Here is a 20,508-nt window from a genome sequence, read left to right as displayed (position 1 = left end):
TGTACTGCTGCAGGATGTTATTACATTTCTTTATTAATGATTGTGATGTGTGTGAGTGATTGGTGGATTTGGCAAGGTTACATACATAGTTTCTACTATCAATGGGTCGAACATACAAATTTAGTTACACTCAAACGTAAGAATTCACACGATTATTCTATAAAGTCACCACATAAATTACTTTGAAAGATATCTATAAAACTAACAATTAAAGCTTTAATTTGTAATGATCAGAAGGGTCACTGAAAAATTTGTATGCAAAAAATTAAATAAATAAATAAAAATTACACACACCAAAAAAAGTTTGGGATCACCCCTTTTCCAAAAGCTCCTGAAGGTAGACGTTGACTGTGGATATTGTATCACAGACACAGTCCCTGTGACTCTTCAGAGATGTCACTAAACCCGCCTAAAGATGTAAATAACCATGCATGAGCAGTGCCTATTAGACAGAGGGGGCTGACTGCCAAATCAGCTCCAGTCATTCCACCAGGAAGGAGGCACATGGCTCGTGTTGTCTGCAGTTCAACCATGCCTAGACGGTCAATACCGCGGTTCGATCACATCCACTTTGTTACTTTGTGCCAGGAAAGGCTCTCAACAAGGAAGTGTCCAGGCATCTCAGAATGAACCAAAGCGATGATGTTCGGACATGGAGGAGATACAGAGAGACAGGAATTGTCAATGACATGCCTTCATCAGGCCGCCCATGTGCCACTACTGCAGTGGACGAGCGCTACCTACAGATTATGGCTTGGAGGAACCCTCACAGCAACACCACCATGTTGAATAACGCTTTTCGTGCAGCCACAGGACGTCGTGTTACGACTCAAGACTGTGCGCAACAGGCTGTATGATACGCAACTTCACTCCCAACGTCCATGGCGAGGTCCATCTTTGCAACCACGGCATCATGCTGTGTGGTGCAGTTGGGTCCAACAACATGCCGAATGGTCTGCTCAGGAACAAGTGTCACACATGCCTTCAACCAGATGTTCGTCGGAGGTGTGTGTGGAGGCAACACGGTCAGGCTGAATGCCTTAGAGACACTGTCCAGCGAGTGCAGAAAGGTGGAGGTTCCCTGCTGTTTTTGGGTGGCATGACGCAAGGTCGACGTACGCCGCTGGTGGCCATGGAAGGCGCCATAATGACTGGGTGATACGTGAATGTCATCCTTCAACCGATAGTGCAACCATATCGGCAGCTTATTGGCGAGGCATTCATGTTCATGGACGACAATTCCCACCCACATCGTACACATCTTGTGAGTGACTTCCTTCTTGGTTATGACATCGCTCGACTAGAGTGGCCCGCATGTTCTCCAGATATGAACCCCATCGATCATGCCTGGGATAGATTGAAAAGGGCTGTTTATGGACGACGTGACCCACCAACCACTCTGAGGGATCTACCCAAAATCGCCATTGAGGAGTGGGACAATATGGACCAACAGTGCCTTGATGAACTTGTGGATAGTATGCCAAGATGAACACTGGCATGCATCAATGCAAGAGGACATACTACTGGGTATTAGAGGTACCGGTATGTAGAGCAATCGGGACCACCATCTCTGAAGGTCTCGCTGTATGGTGGTACAACACGCAATGTGTTGTTTTCATGAGCAGTAAAAAGTGTGGAAATCATGTTTACGTTGATCTATATTAAAATTTTCTGTACAGGTTCCTTAACTCTTAGAACTGAGGTGACAAAACTTTTTGGTATGTGTATATATAGCATCTTTCATTGACATTTTTCATGAACATATTTAAACCAGACTCACTTCTTACCTCTGTGCAGCCTATAAGAGAGCTATTTAGCTTTTCAACTGCTTCTTCCGTTCTTGCTGAACGGGGCATGGATGAAATTCTGTCCAAAATCTGTAAGAAATAAAATTTAAGAATGTTATGCAGTAATTTAGTTATTCTGAAAAGACTGATCCAAAGATATTAACAAATGATAAATCAGTGTGAAACTATGAACTATCAAACAAGGGTGCTATATTCAAGGAAATGTAAAAGCCACTGGAGTCCTTGGGAGCCACGAACTACATACTATCTATATGCTAATTGGGGATTTCCCCCCCCCCCCCCTATTTTTTTTTTTTTTTTACAAAACACTGAAAATTATCACACTATTATGGAGACCTGGAAATGGTCTGAAATATTAGAAATAAAATTAGAATCTGATGCCTAAGAAGCACACCTCTTGTTACTAAGGGCACAATAGCAACTTCTCGACATTGCAGGAGCTCTTTGCAGTGCCCACAATAAAAGGGATGTGGTGAGATCTGAAGTTCAACTTTGTTTTACTGTAGACCACTACTCAAGATACAAACTATATACTAAAATATGTGACTGGATGCAAGATGTTCAACTGACAAAAGCTACTGTATTACATTACATGGTTTACATTCATGAGTGGAAAAAAGTACCTTTGACAGTTATTGTACTGCTGGTCATTAAACTGCAACAACAAATATCAAACTGAGATGCTTGGATATGCAAATGATCAGCACTTCTACACAACTGCAGAAAGTACATACATAGTAGCAAGGAAAGATTATGCAATAGCTTTCTTAATCAGAATGTTGGTTACTTGTCAGAAGATCGCTTAGTGCCTCACACATAGGGTCCTAAAAAATTTGCAATTTGTGATGAATTCATATATACCTGCAAATTCTGTCTCAAAATTCCAAAATGTGAAATTACCTAGTAAATGCTATTTCATAGCAAATTCTGTACAGATGAAACATTTTATCACAAAATGAGAGCCAATTTAATGATAATTATCACAGGTGTAACCGTCAGAACAGTATCTGTTCTGTCAGATATGCAGTGATGTCTGAAATATATTGTAATGTGATGATACAGACACTGTATAGACACAGACACTGCAACCATCACTGATGTATCTGTGCCTTGACAGGCTAAAATGATGATAAATTATTTTTCTCTCCCTCTGCGATAATTACAAAATGTGCAAGCATTATAGTTGTGGACTCAATGACATATGGAAGTTTGGGTCAGTCCTGGAGGTGCTCACGGATAGTCAAGGTGGTTATATATAATTTTCAATATATTATCAGAGGTAATTGAAACAGCTTTAGTTTTTGCTTGTAAATATCAAAAATGTACTAAAGTTTTTGTTTACTCTTACTGCACATCATCTGGTGAAGTCTAATTTGGAAAGACAATGTAAGAACATGTTTAAGAGAGAGAAAGAAAAACAAGGGTGCATGATCGCAACAAGAGATCAGTGTGTTCAATGATAAGGTGCCACACCAACTGTGAGCAGCTAAATGGTTTGCATGAGATACACCCTGTATAATGCAACATAGGAGTCAGCCATTGGACATAGCATTTTAGAACAAAGAAATGTATACATTTGTCTTGCTATCTGAAGTTCCAAGGTTTAACTTTTTGTGGACATGTAGATCTGCCTGTGATAGATGCCTGAGTTTTTAAACTGGTGATGTGCTAAATACTGGTAGAAGTCAGGTCTTAACTACCTCATTTACAACATTGCGAACCTCAGCAAGCAATTCTGCAGCAGCCATTACCAAATGCTTGGTGCTGCGTGTTGCTTGTTAGTTTTTCTTTCTTAATCTGAAATGAGAGGAGACGCTAGTTTGGTCCATCACAAAGTTCAATTACGAGCCTCACAACACCAGAAGTGATAACTGATCCTTAGTACCTTTTAATAACCTGGCCCATGAATGACTGAGTTCTGTTTTTGGAAAAACACACAACAGGTGTGTTGAGTGGCTGTCCTGCAAAGAGGATGTGGGGCCTGTTTTCCCCCAATGCTCGTCTCGCATTTGGCATTCTAGTTTGTTTACGCTTATGGTCACCTGTCAGTTTATAATGTCAGCATGTTGGACTATAGCGACCTGAAAGCAATACCTGACAATGTATTTCGACCACAGTGTACGTCTTTCTCTAAAGTGCGATTAGAGTTATTTTTGGTTTTACTCATAGAAAAAGTCCCTTGTCAGATCTATCTACAGCTTTGTCACATGTGTGCTGTGCAGTTATGAATGCCCACAAAAGGTTGAAATCAATATTGTGTAGATTTTGCAATTACCAAAATGGGTGGGGAAAAAATATAATGTGGAGAAACATCTTAAAGAGGGGTCAGAAAAATCTGCCACTTCTCAACAGTAACAGTCACCTGTTTAAAGCTTAAATAGAGCCAAAAGAAGGAAACATGCAAACATCATTCTGGGGAGAAGAAAAAAAAAAGGGTAGTTTAATGACATCTTGGGTTGTCGGGTGTTCTGTCGGATATCAGCGTCGTACTTGCACAATATTTCGGTCACGTAGCTCGTGACCTTCATCAGGTGCGACCTGAGACTGCTCCTCGAGTGGATCTGGTCCAGTATTTATGCCTATGGCCTTCCCCCTCCACCAACGGCTGCAGGCGCTTCCTCTGTGGTCCAAGCTCATTCCCTGCGACCTGCTGGAGTGTTGCTGCTCCGTTTTCCGTCCGCTGCGGTTCTAGGTGTTCCCTCTGCAGTCCGCGCCCACCAAACCCGCTCCTGGGGGTTTCATCTACGGTCTGGGGTACCAAGCGTTCCCCCTGCGGTCCGCGCCTGCTCACCACGACCTGTTGGAGCGTTGCCGCCCCGTTTTTCATCCGCTGCGGCTCCGGATGTTCCCTCTGCGGTCCGTGCCCACCAGTCCCACTTCTGGGTGTTCCACCTTCAGTCTGGTGCACCTGGCAGTCCGTCAGGGGCTCGTTTTCCATCTCCATGTCTCTGGTTCTTCTGTTTGTGTAGTGTTGCAGCTGGCCCCGTTGCTCCTTTAACAATTCCAGAGCCGGATCCCCGGCTCTGCTCAGCTGGTACCCTGTGTCACGGTTCATAAGATCGTCAGCCATTTTAATTTCTATCGATTCTCTTGTAACGCTGTCCCAAAATCTGGGTGTTTGTGCTAGAATCTTGGTATCCTCATACTTCATGGCACGATCTAGTTCTAGACAGTGTTCAGCAATGGCTGACTTAGTCACCTGTCTTAGTCTAGTGTGCCTCTGATCTTCTTTGCACCTGATCTCCACAGTTCTTGTTGTCTGGCCAACGTAGGACATGCCACATTGACAAGGTATATTGTAAATCCCTGGTTTTCGTAACCCAAGGTCGTCTGACACTCCCCAGCAGTCCCCCGATCTTGTTGGATGGACAGAAAACACGCTTGATATTGTGTTTACGGAGGATCCTACTGATTCTGGCAGAAATAGAGCCAGCATAGGGCAGATATGCCACCTTCTTTGCTTCATCTTGGTCTTCTTCAGGAACCTGTGGTATAGTGGCTGGTTGGAGTGCCCTCTCAATTTGTCTGTCCGTGTATCCATTCTTGGAGAAAACTATTTTGAGACGTTCTATCTCTATAGGTAGATTCTCTTGGTCTGACAGGGCACGTGCTCTGTGGACCAAAGTCTTCAGAACCCCATTCTTCTGTGCAGAGTGGTGACAGCTGCTGGCCCGCAGATATAAATCAGTATGTGTTGGTTTTCGGTACAGACTGGCCAATTGATCCATCTGCTTTCCTCTGGACTAATACATCCAGAAATGGCAGCTGGCCATTCTTCTCCAGTTCCATGGTGAACTTGATATTAGGGTGGCATGAGTTAAGATGTTCCAGAAACTCATTGAGCCTGTCCATCCCATGTGGCCAGATCACGAATGTGTCATCCACATACCTAAAGAAGCATATGGGTTTAAATGTGGCTGCCTCCAATGCCCTCTCCTCAAAACTCTCCACAAACATGTTGGCAACCACAAGGGGACAGTGGGCTGCCCAAACCTTCAGTTTGCTCGTAATATTGGTTTCTGTACAGGAAATACGTGGATGTCAGTGTATGACTGAACAGGTCCAACAGAGCACCGTCAAATTTCTCTGCAATCAGTTCTAGTGAGTCCTTCAGGGGAACCCTGGTGAACAGCGATACCACATCAAAACTAACCATGATGTCCGAATCTGTGATGTGCAGTTGCTTGAGGCGTTGCAGGAAATCTTCTGAGTTGCGGATGTGGTGAGTACATTTCCCCACACACAAAGCGGCGAACAAGATAAAACGCAGAGCCAGCATGGCACTGGTGAGAGAGAGGATTCGAGATATGCGCCACATGTTAGATGTTGTGGCCAGGGAGCTCATGTATGAAGATACTTTAGTTGTGTTCATTATACTGATAATATTTTTGGTATAACTCTGGGCAAAAGAACAAAAATGTGTGACTACCAATATGAATAGATTCCGAAAGCAAGGAGAGAAATGAGTTTAAGAGTGTGCAATCTTAGGTCTGAATGTTTCTCAAACAATGAGAAAGATAATTCTCCAAGTGGTACACTGGCTCAAACAATTTGTTCCACACATTAACAAATATGATGATACAATTTATTCTGGAAGAAAACAACTACCATTTCTTCTCTAATGTCAAAGTATAAGGAAAGTGACATTGCCAACACCACTATGCAGGTGACTGAAACAATAGTCCATTTTGAATGGCTGTAAAATACTTGTATTATTTTAAAAAATGATGAAAGTCACTGTCTTGGTTTAATGGAAACTAATGTATTTAAGGCATACTAAATTACCTGTTGTTGTACGTGGGCCACATCAATCTTGTCTTCAAGTTCCTGAAGCACAATTCCTAGATGAGGTGCACAACCCACTTTATCACTACGCATGCACATAACTGCTCGAGCTAAGTAAGCTATCCGCTGATTAAGATTCAGAGAAGACCTATAAAATTAAAAATTTGGAACTTTATGAGCAGGTAACAGAGAATGTTCATTGTCTTTTACAGATATGTGGTTTTCGCTGATAAAGAATGCTTATGTCATCAAGAGCAAGAACAACAAATAAAAAATATAAAATTTGTAATAATTAGTTACCCAGGAGTTGTTGCCATTTTAAGTAAAATTTGTGCAGCTTCAGCGTGATTTTCATTCTTCTCATAGAACTTCCAAAGCAGGTCATTGATGTAATTACTATCACTGTTGCGCTCTGCAGAATGCTTCAAGTATCTCTCAAAGCTAGGTTCAGAGATTGTCACTAACTGCTCTAGAAGTTGTTTCCCTAACATCCAGTCGTATATAGCTACATGCAGGAGTTCATCCTTTGTTGACAGTGCCTGCTGTATTATCTTCTTCATCTGCACATGGAAAAAATTTAAATTATAAACACTGTTGTGAAAATTTTTCAATTGGAAGTTGATTGGTTAGAAATTCCTGGACTTTCCTACAAACATTATTACCAGATAACAAGAGCTAAATTGTTTCACTTTGGTGCCATTGAAAATTATTTAAAATTCACCTGCTTTTCAGCTTCAGCAGGTGAGGCTTGGTTCCCATCTTTTGGTACTCCTGCACCAGGTTTCAATGGTATCCTTGGTGCATACGGATTCAATAGAGACTGATTATACAGATGACCCAGTACTGAAGTGATTTCTTTGTAACATTCCATCCTGTTATAACATATACAATAGTATAAATTATGTTATTTTACATGAGGCTATTGCACAATTAAAGCACTAATACTCATGCTTTCGCCTAAAAAATAAGAGGAAAAGGGCAATTAAATTTTTACATGTCACAAATAAGATCTTCAGAGAAAGGGGAAAAAAAAATCAGATTGGGAAAGTTTAGGAAAGGAAAAAGGGCTTTGCTCTATCAAATGAAAGTAACAATTCTGCACTCTTTTACCATTTCTCCATCCTGACCAATACAAGTAAAAAGTAATAGACTCTACCTATTACGAGATAATACAACGTGATATATAAATATAAAAAAAAAAACCGCTTGGCCACCCCGGCTGGCTATTATGTTACATGCAAATCTTAACTTGCCTTTATCATGTCATAATTAACTAAAATATTTTTGTGATACAGGTCAGATAGTTTATAAATTGTATCACGAGGATGGGAAATGAGATTAACATTTCGAAGTCTTCCAGAACATTAAGTATTCTACCTTTCTCCGCAGTGTGTAGACAGTTAAGTTATCGCTAACTTGCTGCAGCTGGTGTTATTGTCAATCAAATACACTATCAACGCTTATCTGGAATTGGCAAGGTCCTTGTGTTCTTTAAATCTTGTATGAAAATTCCTACCTGTTTGGCCAATATTTACCTTGTACTGAGGTGTAAATATTCTCTTCCATACTAATGTTGTGATCCATACTAATGTTGTGATGGTTCCACCTCCTTCCTGTTGAAACAGTTCACCAATCAAGTACCCGATTCATAATGTACCTGTGTTATGGGTCATTTGCACCCTTAATGCTCATGGCATGCAAGTATTTACTATTACATAGTTTTCCTGTAAGTGTTCCCAGTCTTGTGGAACGGGGAGGAATAGTTTATATGGAGTACGTAATTAACGCCATTAAATGTGTGTTTTTTCTTCCTGTCTTCATTACACCTTCCATGTTTTATGATTCTGGTGACTTTTGGTGCCTGATCCTGTTATCACTTTTTAGGATTTTTCTAGGTTAATGTTTCACTCTTGACATGGACCTCAGATGGTTACGTGATTTCATTTGTAATGCCCTGTTCTCTTGAGGATCCCCTCCCATTGCCTTTTGAACTGCAGTGGATTATTTACAACAAGCTTCACGAGCGAGTAAATGTGCTGTGAAGCACTTGTTCAACTCCTTAAACAGATGTTTACAAGATGATAGGGGATGGATGCCACGTACTATTCTTACACAGCACAGAGTTTCTTCTAAGGCTAGGTGGTACTTTGAGATACTCTGATGAAATCAGACGTCATTCAGAGTAAAGTTACTTTGACCGTTAAAATTTTATCAGTAGATGTTGAAGTACTCTTAACCTCCAAACAGATGTGCCTATAACGACAAATATTATTAATTTGCACCATTCGATTGTTGTTTCACAATTTTGCAAGCTCATACCTATTCCTTTTCATTATGCAATAAATTGACTCAGATTAGAAGCCAACAGCACAATCGCACAATGAGACTGTAGTCTATGAGATACTAGTAATCGAATAAGTGGTTGTCTGGGATCTGATGCAACTGCACTATTTAATGCATTGAGTGATTCATTGCTGTAGGGTAAAACCTGTCCGTGGCAACAGAGTGATATAATGAAAGTTCATTTTATCATTGTTTAACTAAACAGTGCCTTAGCTCATATTAGTTAAAGTTCATTTTATCATTGTTTAGTTAAACTAAGAGATTTTGCCCATTCATATTTATCTTGGTAACAATCAGGACCGATATTCTTTGCATGTGTAGGAAGCGCACCGTGCACCTAGTCATGTTATGAACAACAGCGTGCCCGCTCTACCGTTAACAAAGCTCCCAAATTTATTAAACTCCAAGAAATTACTCGTGCTCTAGTTCTTGCGACAGAGCTGGCTGAAACTTTACGTATAAAGCTTTGAGATATTTAGCAATTTATGACATGTACATCAGAAAGACATTTTAGATACCATACAATGGGTAGTGTTCATTGCAGCTGACAAAAATATTGCCTATATTTAGACTGAATCTGAGTGTGAATTGAAGTTATCTGGACACGTATAACAGGTCTAGACGTAATCAGGTTCATTCTAGGATGTTTTTTACTGGCCACCCAATTCCACTGTGATAGTTACAGAGTCATTCAAAATAAATTTACGGTCAGTAGGAAATAATGAGTCAAGCAATATTAGTTAGAGGTGACTAACCTACTGAGTACAGACTAAGACGTCTATGAATTCACTGAACGGGTGTACAGATAAGCAGTCTTTTCTAGTACTTTTAAACATTTTCCAAAAACTGTACTGACCGGCTAGTTCAACAGCCCACATACAACAGAAATATTTTAGACCTTGTGATTAAAAATAGCCATGACCTTACTGATGGTGTCAGTAAGAGGCAGGGATCATTGATCATGATATCGTAATGATGACAGTTACTTAAGTTAATAAAGCAATAAATTTTGCTGGAAAAGGGGATAGGCACTTGTTAGCATCCCACATAGACAGTGAACCAACATCATCATTTAGTTCCAGTATGATGGACACACAGGATTTATGGGCAAAATTTAATGGACTGTAAATCATAGTCCGAAGAAGTATGTGTTGAGTTAAGTGGAGTACGGATGGAAAAGACCCACCATGATTTAACAACAACATTCAGAAAACAGTGAGGAAGCAAGGCCTGTTGCATTCTTGTATCAAAAGACAATGTGCAAATGATAACTGGGAAAAGTTAGCAGAGGTTCATGTGACTGTAAAAAAGATGAATGTGTAGAACATACAATTACCACCATCATATGTTACACAGAAGATCTTGCTGAAAACCCAAGCAAATTTTGTTCCAATGTGAAATTGCTAAGCCGGTTGAAGTCTGGTGTGGCAGCAGAAGAGAGCAAAGGAAAGCCATAGTTTTAAATTTCGCACTGAAGAAATCATTCATGCAGTAGAATCACACAAACATGCTGTCGTTTGACCATTGCACAGAGTTTCATGTGGAGAACTTAGTAATAGGCATCCCTGGCACAGGGAAACAAGTGAAATAGTTGAAAACAAATAAGTCAGTAGGTCTGGATGCAATTCCAATTTCCAAAGAGTATGCTATGGTGCTGGGCCCTTACTTATTAGATGGCGTTTATCGTGAATCTCTCACCCTGCACAAAGTCCCAAGCGACTGGAAACAAATGCAGGTGACTCCTGTATATACGAAGGGTAAAAGAACGGACCCTCAAAGCTACAGACCAATATTCTTATCATTGGTTTCCTGCAGAATTCTTGAACATATTTTCAGTTTGAATATAATAAATTTTCTAGAGATCAAAAAGCTTGTGTCTCCAAATCAGCGCAGTTTTAGAAAGCACCGCTTGTGCGGAAGTCAGGTTGCCCTTTACCCACATGATATCTGCAAACTATGGACGAAGGGCAACAGGAAGATTTCATATTCCTGTATTTCCAAAAAGTGTTTGATACGGTGCCCCACTGCAGGCTGTTAACAAAGGTACAAGGATACGGAATATGTCCCCAGATATGCGAGTGGCTCAGAGACTTGTTAAGTAACAGAATGGAACGAGCACATATAGATTGCAGTGTGGAAGGCAAATAGTCAACTTCGATTTATTGGGGGATTTTTAGGAAAATGTAGTTCATCTGAAAAAGAGACCACGTATAGGGCACTAGTGCAACACCCTGCTGAGTACTGCTCCATTGTTTGGAACTACCACAAGATCAGATTGAAGGGAGTTGTCGAAGTAATTCATAGGCGGGCTGCCAGATATGTTACTTGTAATTTCGATCAACACTTTACTATTATAGAGATGCTTAGTGAACTCAAATGGGCAAACCTTGGAAGGAAGGTGCCCCCCTCTTTTTTTTTGTTTTTGAGAAAATTTTCAAACTGAAGAAACTGCAAAAAAGTGGGAATTTAAGGAGATGGGATCTGGATAAACTGACTAAGCCTGAGATTGTACAGAGTTTCAGGTAGAGCGTAAGGGAACAAATGGCAGGAATGGGGGAAAGAAATACAGTAGAGGAACAATGGGTAACTTTGAGGGATGAAGTAGTGAAAGCAGCAGAGGATCAAGTAGGTAAAAAGACAAGGGCTAGTAGAAATCCTTGGGTAACAGAAGAAATATTGAATTTAATTGATGAAAGGAGAAAATATAAAAATGCAGTAAATGAAGCAGGCAAAAAGGAATACAAACGTCTCAAAAATGAGATCGACAGGAAGTGCCAAATGGCTAAGCAGGAATGGCTAGAGGATAAATGTAAGGATGTAGAGGCTTATCTAACTAGGGATCAGATAGATACTGCTTACAGGAAAATTAAAGAAACCTTTGGAGAAAAGAGAACCACTTGTATGAATATTAAGAGCTCAGATGGAAACCCAGTTCTAAGCAAAGAAGGGAAAGCATTAAGGCGGAAGGAGTATATAGTGGGTCTATACAAGGGCGATGTACTTGAGGACAATATTATGGAAATGGAGGAGGATGTAGATGAAGATGAAATGGGAGATATGATACTGGGTGAAGAGTTTGACAGAGCACTGAAAGACCTAAGTCGAAACAAGGCCCCCGGATTAGACAACATTCCATTAGAACTACTGACGGCCTTGGGAGAGCCAATCCTGACAAAACTCTACCATCTGGTGAGCAAGATGTATGAGACACGTGAAATACCCTCAGACTTCAAAAAGAATATAATAATTCCAATCCCAAAGAAAGCAGGTGTTGACAGATGTGAAAATTACCGAACTATCAGTTTAATAAGTCACAGCTGCAAAATACTAACGCAAATTCTTTACAGACGAATGGAAAAACTAGTAGAAGCCGACCTAGGGGAAGATCAGTTTGGATTCCGTAGAAATATTGGAACACGTGAGGCAATACTGACCCTATGACTTATCTTAGAAGCTAGATGAAGGAAAGGCAAACCTATGTTTTTAGCATTTGTAGACTTACAGAAAGCTTTTGACAATGTTGACTGGAATACCCTATTTCAAATTCTAAAGGTGGTAGGGGTAAAATATAGGGAGCGAAAGGCTATTTACGATTTGTGCAGAAACCAGATAGCAGTTATACGAGTCGAGGGGCATGAAAAGGAAGCAGTGGTTTGGGAGGGAGTGAAACAGGGTTGTAGCCTCTCCCCGATGTTATTCAATCTGTATATTGAGCAAGCAGTGAAGGAAACAAAAGAAAAATTTGGAGTAGGTATTAAAATCCATGGAGGACAAATAAAAACTTTGAGGTTCGCCGATGACGTAGTAATTCTGCCAGAGACAGCAAAGGACTTTGAAGAGCAGTTGAATGGAATGGATAGTGTCTTGAAAGGAGGATATAAGATGAACATCAACAAAAGCAAAATGAGGATAATGGAATGCAGTCTAATTAAGTCGGGTGATGCTGAGGGTATTAGATTAGGAAATGAGACACTTAAAGTGGTAAAGGAGTTTTGCTATTTGGGGAGCAAAATAACTGATGATGGTCAAAGTAGAGAGCATATAAAATGTACATTGGCAATGGGAAGGAAAGCGTTTCTGAAGAAGAGAAATTTGTTAACATCGAGTATAGATTTAAGTGTTAGGAAGTCGTTTCTGAAAGTATTTGTATGGAGCGTAGCCATGTATGGAAGTGAAACATGGACGATAAATAGTTTAGACAAGAAGAGAATAGAAGTTTTTGAAATGGGGTGCTACAGAAGAATGCTGAAGATTAGATGGGCAGATCACATAACTAATGAGGAGGTATTGAATAGGATTGGGGAGAAGAGAAGTTTGTGGCGCAACTTGAATAGAAGAAGGGATCGGTTAGTGGGACATGTTCGGAGGGATCAAAGGATCACCAATATAGTATTGGAGGGCAGTGTGGCGGGTAAAAATCGTAGAGGGAGACCAAGAGATGAATACACCAAGCAGATTCAGAAGGATGTAGGTTGCAGTAAGTACTGGGAGATGAAGCTTGCACAGGATAGAGTAGCATGGAGAGCTGCGTCAAACCAGTCTCAGGACTGAAGACCTCAACAACAACCCTCAGCCACATATGATATGGCGGCTTGTGGAGTTTGTATGTCGATGTTGGTCACATAAAATATCAACCGTTGCATTTTTGTTACCCAATGCTCATAAAATTTGGTTCAAATGGCTCTGAGCACTATGGAACTTAACTTCTAAGGTCATAAGTCCCCTAGAAGTTAGAACTACTTAAGCCTAACTAACCTAAGGACATCACACACATCCATGCCCGAGGCAGGATTCGAACCTGCAACCGTAGTGTTCACGCGGTTCCAGACTGTAGCGCCTACAACTGCACGGCCACCCCAGCTGGCCTAAAATTTGGTGAGAGAACGTGTAAACCCCGTTGTCAGTAGAGCAACTCTTCTGAAATCCATGTGGTGGTTTACTGAGGATATTGCTTTGACATCTTCCTTCGATCTGACCTTGTGGTGGTCCCAAACGCTGGAGCAGTACTTAGTAGTGGGTTGCACTAATGCCCTATACATGGTCTCCTTTGCAGAGGTACTGGATTTCTAGAATACATGACCTTCTCAAAAATTTTGGGAAATGGTGTCTGTAGTGAAACAGATCACTAGTTACTGACATCACTCTTATCACCTTTCTTACAGAGGCATGGCACATTTCAATCTCTTTGGAAAAGTGCCTTGAGTTAATGAGGTATTAGATATCTAGGGCAATGTAGGACTTATACGGCAAACAAATCTTTAGTACTCTGTTGGAAACACCATCGAATCCCGATAAGCTTTTATTTCCAAAATAATATATTTTTTCTTCATTCCAAAAGGAGACGTTGGTGATACATTAATATGATTGAATTTTGTGAGTGTTTTTTTTCCTTCCTTTTTCAAAATAAAGCTATGATTTTTCTCTTGAACTGCTTGTTCCTACATTTTCACTATATTTAAAAAATGCTTGTTACACACTTTGTTGCCTGTGACAATTTATAACAATTCCATTTAATTCAATAGTGATATTATCCTGTTTGGCTGGTTGTCCTGTGTCTCATTTCACTACATTTCATATAGCCGTAAGTATGTTGTCAGAATTACTGATTTCTGATGTAATGTGCCTTTTTTTATTTAGAATTTACTTTTCCTAGTAATTTTGAGTAGTTTTTGTAGTGTGCAGGATTTCTACTTGTTCTTCCCGACAGATCAACAGATATATTTTCCTCTTTCTTCCACAAGATACTTTAATTGCTATATTAACCTGCAGTCTTTTATATGGCTATCTAAAGCAGTTCCTGATAGCTTATGGGGAAATCTATTTTATTTCTTTTCCTACCTCACAAGATTGAAATGCGTAAGTAACAGGACAACAATGGTAATCAACTAGTTTATTAATATCCTGCCATGGCAGCAACAGGATCTGAAGCTGCTTGCTGTGACAACCAAAACCAGTAAAATAGGACAATAATTGCAGTTTTATTTCCTGAATAATTATTTCTAAAAAACTACACCCTGAAAATATTGTGATTTATGACTTTTTTCAGCCATTTCTTCTAATGGTGCCATTTTCTGTAGAAATGTAGCTGCACTATTCTTTTCACAGCCTTTTATTCAGTACAAAATTCAGATCTCTTATGTTAACAGTTACTGTTTGTCTAACGCAATAAGGTTTTTGTTTTTTGTTTTTCTGTACCAAATTTTATTTATGAGAGTGTCCATGAATTGAAACCAATTCTCTATTGAGATACTATATGCTATGATCAAAGATCAAAGTGTGACCCTATGTTGGTTAAATATTGTCCTGTTTACAACTGAATTATAAATAAAATTTCGTGAGAGAGAAAGAGAGAGAGAGAGAGAGAGAGAGAGAGAGAGAGAGAATCATTCCATATCAAATCACCCAACAAAAAATAAATTTTACACCCACCTCCTTAGATTTTCATGAAATTTGGCTCAAATGGTTCTAATACCATCCTGACAACACCTGCATTTTTTTTGCTGTATCTCTTATAGTTTTTTTTAATAAATTTTTGAAGTTTTTATGTTTTGCGTTTTCCGAACCTTCGGAAATGGTAAATTTGATTTGTATTCAAAACTTTAAAATTGCTTATCTTAAAAACTCTTTTAGATAACATCATGAATTTTTGCAGCAAGTTTATTTATTATACATATTTGAAGATAAAAATGATACTATTAAAATATATTAATATTTTCTATGAAAAAAATATATGTATTTTTTTCTTTTTTTTTAATGGATGTTTTGTTTTATAAGAATTGCAATATCTAGAGTCACAGACCTGATAGAATGCTCCAATTTGTTTTAATTTACTCTTAAACATATAGGCTACTTGATAAAACAAAAATAATAATAGCTTTTTTAGCATGTTTATTAATTATAGTAGATTACATTAGAATTATGTGCAAAGATAGTGTACTTACAACACTTATGTATAACCCAGCTGATTGCTTGAAACATTGAATTTTTTGAATAATTTTGTTGTTTTAATAAACATTAATGCTGATTCAAACTGTCTTCCCACTTCATCCTAGAGCTTTCAGTTCTTTTGATACAGTCTTTTTTGAAGTAATACATTCTTCCAGTGCCACTTGATTCAGGTGCGTCTACTACACAGACTGTGTGTCCAAAGGCACTATGCAAGAATCTTCCCTTTCAGGCCAATAAAATGATGCAGCTGGTCCTGAAGGATGTAGAAATAGAATTTCTGCATCTTCTTCATCATTGAATATTGTTTTTACCAGTCCGAAGTACCAGTTACCATCATACTTTGCAGTCACATAGCTATTTATGGATGGTTCAACACGAACCCAATCTGAAGAAGAATGGAAAGAAAAGACTAAGGAGGGTTTTACAGTATCTGTAGTCTTTCTGATTTCAAGGTTGTTTGTTGGAAGTGGTTTGAAGTTATGAAAACTTCTTGTTCCAGGAACGGTTCGGGTTGCTGAAAAACGTTTTTCTAGTTTTAACCATAGCAAATCAGCTTCTTTTTTGTCAATAAAGTGAAAATGAATGTTTTCAATATTTTTTCCACAAAACTTTTACACATCGATTGCTGTCATTATTTGTTCTTCGTCTGAAAGCTGTAGACTGGCTTTCCTTAAAATTCTTTTAATAGTTCCTCCTAGGCCATCACAAATTGACTTCCCATGACTTGTTGCAAAAAAAGAGTGTTGGGCCTTTAAATTAAAGTCTCTCAAGTGTTCTGTCAAATTTTTAAAACTGTTTCTATTTTTGTACTGCCCAGCACAACCATCTGTAAAGTAGTGAACTGAGTCAATGTCAATATGATGTAATGACAGCCACTTTGTAATTTCTTTTTGTACAAAGTTAACAAAACCAGTGTCATGTTCTTGGTCATCACTAAGAAAACAGTGGTTGGAAACAAAAACATTGTTTTCCTCATTTCTTAGAAAAACTCCAACTGGGTGTAGAGTACAACCACCTCTATTCCAGTGGTAACTTTGGATCGCATTTTGTATAACAAAGGAATAATTTTCACTGAAATCCATCACAGTAATTGCTGTTTTGGGTGGTGGGTCTTCTTTCAATCTTTTAAAGGCTGCTGATTGGGATTTTGCTATACATGAGTGCGGGGCGAGCTTTTCCAATGACCTAACCAATAAAGAAATGTAGTCTTCAACACTGAAACTGTTTGATCATTTCTGCCCTGTCTGTGTTAACCCACTGACTGATTACTATTTCTTCTTCTAAATCATAACCTTCACTTAGTTTTTCAGTTAAGTTCTCAGTTAGTGCAGTATTTGCAGGACAGCTGTCGCAATGATGTAGCATGCAGTTTTGGTTTTCTGTGTTGTACACAAGCATCTTAATTAGGTCTTTATAAGATTCTTCAATTTTCACAGCATTCAGTAATAGTTTAACATTCTGGTGGATACTGCATACACATACAGTGTGTGTGCCTGCAGCACCAGCAAGGATACACCATTTAGGTCTCAAGAAACAATTTTGAAAATCCTACTTCTACCTTGGGTTCTCCCATTTGAAAGAATAATAGAGTTCTCTCAAGTTACACAAAATGAGTCATTTTTTGCATGCACACATTTTTTTGAACACTTACTTTGTCTTTTGTTCCAGGTAGCACTCTGGAACTTTCGTCCTTTTCATAAAAATCTGTTACAAGTCTTACTGTATTTGCAGAAAGAGTTTTACCTTTTTTTGGACCAGGAGTTTCCAAAATACCCTTTTCAGATTTTAGCTTTCTAGCTTGTCGCATCATGTACTCACTTACATTAAATTCTTACATCACTTTTTTTTTTTACTCCAAGAATCTGGAGCCAAGGTCGGAATCTGGATTTTTCTAGACCTCCCAACAGATGAAATCTTCTCTTTCATAACAGAAATCATTACATCAAAATCCTTTGCTTTCTCAACCACACTTGTATCTTCTTCGTCATCATCAGAACTTGGTGCATCATATTTTAATGCTTTTGAAACCGCCTTTTTTGCAGTCTTTTCAATACTGCTAATCTTCCTTTTAAAATAAGACCCTTTACTTTGTTCTGACAAGCCATGAAGCTTTATCGGTGTTAAACCTAAATTATCAAGAGCAATGTTTGTTTGTACGAGGGATTCATTTCTGGATTCCAATGATTCTAATTCAACCATGACTTCATCGTCTGTTTCACTTTCATTGACTTCAACTCTTAATTTTTCCTCACAAAAGTTACGGCATGTTGAGCAAAGCTTTTGTCCAGGTTTTATGCTAATATTTTTTGTCAGTAATTTTTTAGAAAGATCCAAGCCTATACTTCTCAACGATTTTTTGATGGGCTTTTTGTGTTTTTTTAGTGGGTCTACACATGTTGTTTGATACTTCTCAAAAACATTTAAAAAGTAGTAGCTGTGGTGTGAACATATATTCTTCAATTCACACAGATTAATTCCAGATCGTAAGTGGATCAAATCTTTTTCTTCCTCACTCAATTCAGATACCGGTTGTAACTTTTTTGAAGGTGTGTAGGTTGTTTGGAAACAGTCAAATTTTTTAAATAACCTACGCTACAGGTTTGAATATCTGACATACTGATTTCACTTTTGGTCTGATTACTGTTCTGGTTACTTTTATAGGATATTGGAAAAGAATCTCTGTAAACTAAGTAACAGTACTTACTGAAAGTTCGAATAAACTAAATAAATAAAGTACTATCCAAGCACTATTTAAAACTGTAAAAATTTTTTTACTTCAAAACACAGGAGTAACAAAACAAAATCCAAGTTTACATTGTTACTCCAAGAAGACAAAAATTTATTTTCGGTGTCTAAGTCACTTGGTACCTTTTATTTTTAAAATACAATTAATATTATTTTAAAAATTAGATAACTATTAAACAGGTTAAAAAGCCAACATAATTTTTCTTTTATCTAATAGCCTATACAATTAAGAGTATTTTAAAACAAATTTGAGCTTTCTATCAGGTCTGAGACTCTAGATATTGCAGTTTTTGTAAAACTAAACATCCGTTGGGGGGGGGGGAGTAATTTTTTTTTTTTCATTTGGAAGATTTTAATATATCTTTATGGTAATTTTTTTTAACATTTAGATATAATACACAAACTTATTCCAAAATTTCATACTGATATCTTGAGTATTCTTTAATATACAAATTTTTTTAGTTGTGAGGACACATTTCATAAGTTACGATTTCCGACTGCTGACACAACGCCAAATCTAAAAACTTTAAAAATTTATAAAAAAACTATAAGAGATAGAGCAAAAAAATTTTACAAGTGCTTTCAGGATGAAAGAAGAAGTAATTGTACCAAGTTTCATCAAAATTTGACATGGTTGGTGTCATGGCCTGGGTGACTTGACATGGAATGACCAGAGAGAGAGAGAGAGAGAGAGAGAGAGAGAGAGAGAGAGAGAGAGAGAGAGAACACTCTCAGACTGCAGAATGATATCGCTACTTTTGAACAAATTGAGTGATTAAATACTCATTAATTATTCATGGTTATTTTGATAGACAAAAGTATTTATGAGATGAGAACAGATTAATCTGCAAATGTACATTTGTAAAAATCATTACTAGAAAAGGAATCGAGTAACGGGGGGGGGGGGGGGGGGGGGGGGGGGGGGGGGGGGGGGGGGGGGGGGGGGAGACACGGAAACACAAGCATTTATCAGAATCTGACATCGGTACCACACAGTATCCTACCGAAATAAGATATACTGGAAAAGGTCAAAAAACCATTTTCTGTGGGAGCTGGTCTATTCACTTAAGATTCCATGCAGGTTACCATTAAAATGTTTGTAATCTCAATTTTTGCATAATGTTTAAGTCTAAGCCTTTAGGCTATCATTAAGGAGATTTTTCAAAACCTTATTCACAAAGAACACCAAATTCAATTAAAATTGTTTACAAAACATCTATTTTGCAACTCTGTTTGACTATTACCATCTGTTTTGGATGCTTTGTGATGTTCTCATATATCTAAATGTCTTCCAAGATAGCCATGATTTTTTCCTATATTATTTCTGTAGTATGTTGCTTGAAATACCACGAACAAAGCTTCAAAACAGGCACAGCCAATGCTGCAAATTTTCAAACCACCACTTCGAAACTAATTCTCAAGTCAGTGTTCCATACCATTCTTCGAATGTACCAGCTATCAAAGAACACGACTACATAACAGGATACCTACATTCAGTCCATTGGTTCAGAAGCTTCATAGTATGTTAGGTACAATAGGATGTTTAGTTTTAGTTACACCATGAAACTACTGCGGATTATTACAAGGGAGAAAATGCAGAAACTTCCTCGTATCACATTTTTATGAAGAGTATTTCTGCACAAGATAACTGAAATTTTTCTCCTTTTCCTTACCTTTCAACATAAGCACGATATCCTTCTTCATCACCTGGAGGTTCACCATTCTTGTAAAAGTATTCTCCAAGTTTTTTTGGATCACCTTTTGCTGCACACACAGCACACAAGTCTAGAATGCCCTCATAATACTGAGCTCCCAGGAACCACTGGCATATCAGTGGCAGGTTTACTTGTGGAGCAACCTTCAAACACAGCTACAAAAG

General features: G+C 38.4%; 1 protein-coding gene across 1 annotated transcript in view; it reads right to left on the bottom strand.

The window, feature by feature from the left end:
- The window catches only part of LOC126187878 (nuclear pore complex protein Nup155), a 261,223-nt gene that overhangs the window by 39,794 nt on the left and 200,921 nt on the right, over positions 1-20,508 (bottom strand). Inside the window, 5 exon segments of the mRNA XM_049929211.1 lie at positions 1,788-1,877; positions 6,594-6,741; positions 6,894-7,153; positions 7,315-7,465; positions 20,303-20,499. Of these exon segments, the coding sequence (XP_049785168.1) occupies positions 1,788-1,877; positions 6,594-6,741; positions 6,894-7,153; positions 7,315-7,465; positions 20,303-20,499 (846 nt within the window).

The sequence above is a fragment of the Schistocerca cancellata genome, chromosome 5 (assembly GCF_023864275.1).
Source record: "Schistocerca cancellata isolate TAMUIC-IGC-003103 chromosome 5, iqSchCanc2.1, whole genome shotgun sequence".
In the NCBI taxonomy this organism is placed as follows: Eukaryota; Metazoa; Arthropoda; class Insecta; order Orthoptera; family Acrididae; genus Schistocerca; species Schistocerca cancellata.
This window is presented reverse-complemented; position numbering and strand designations above follow the sequence as displayed.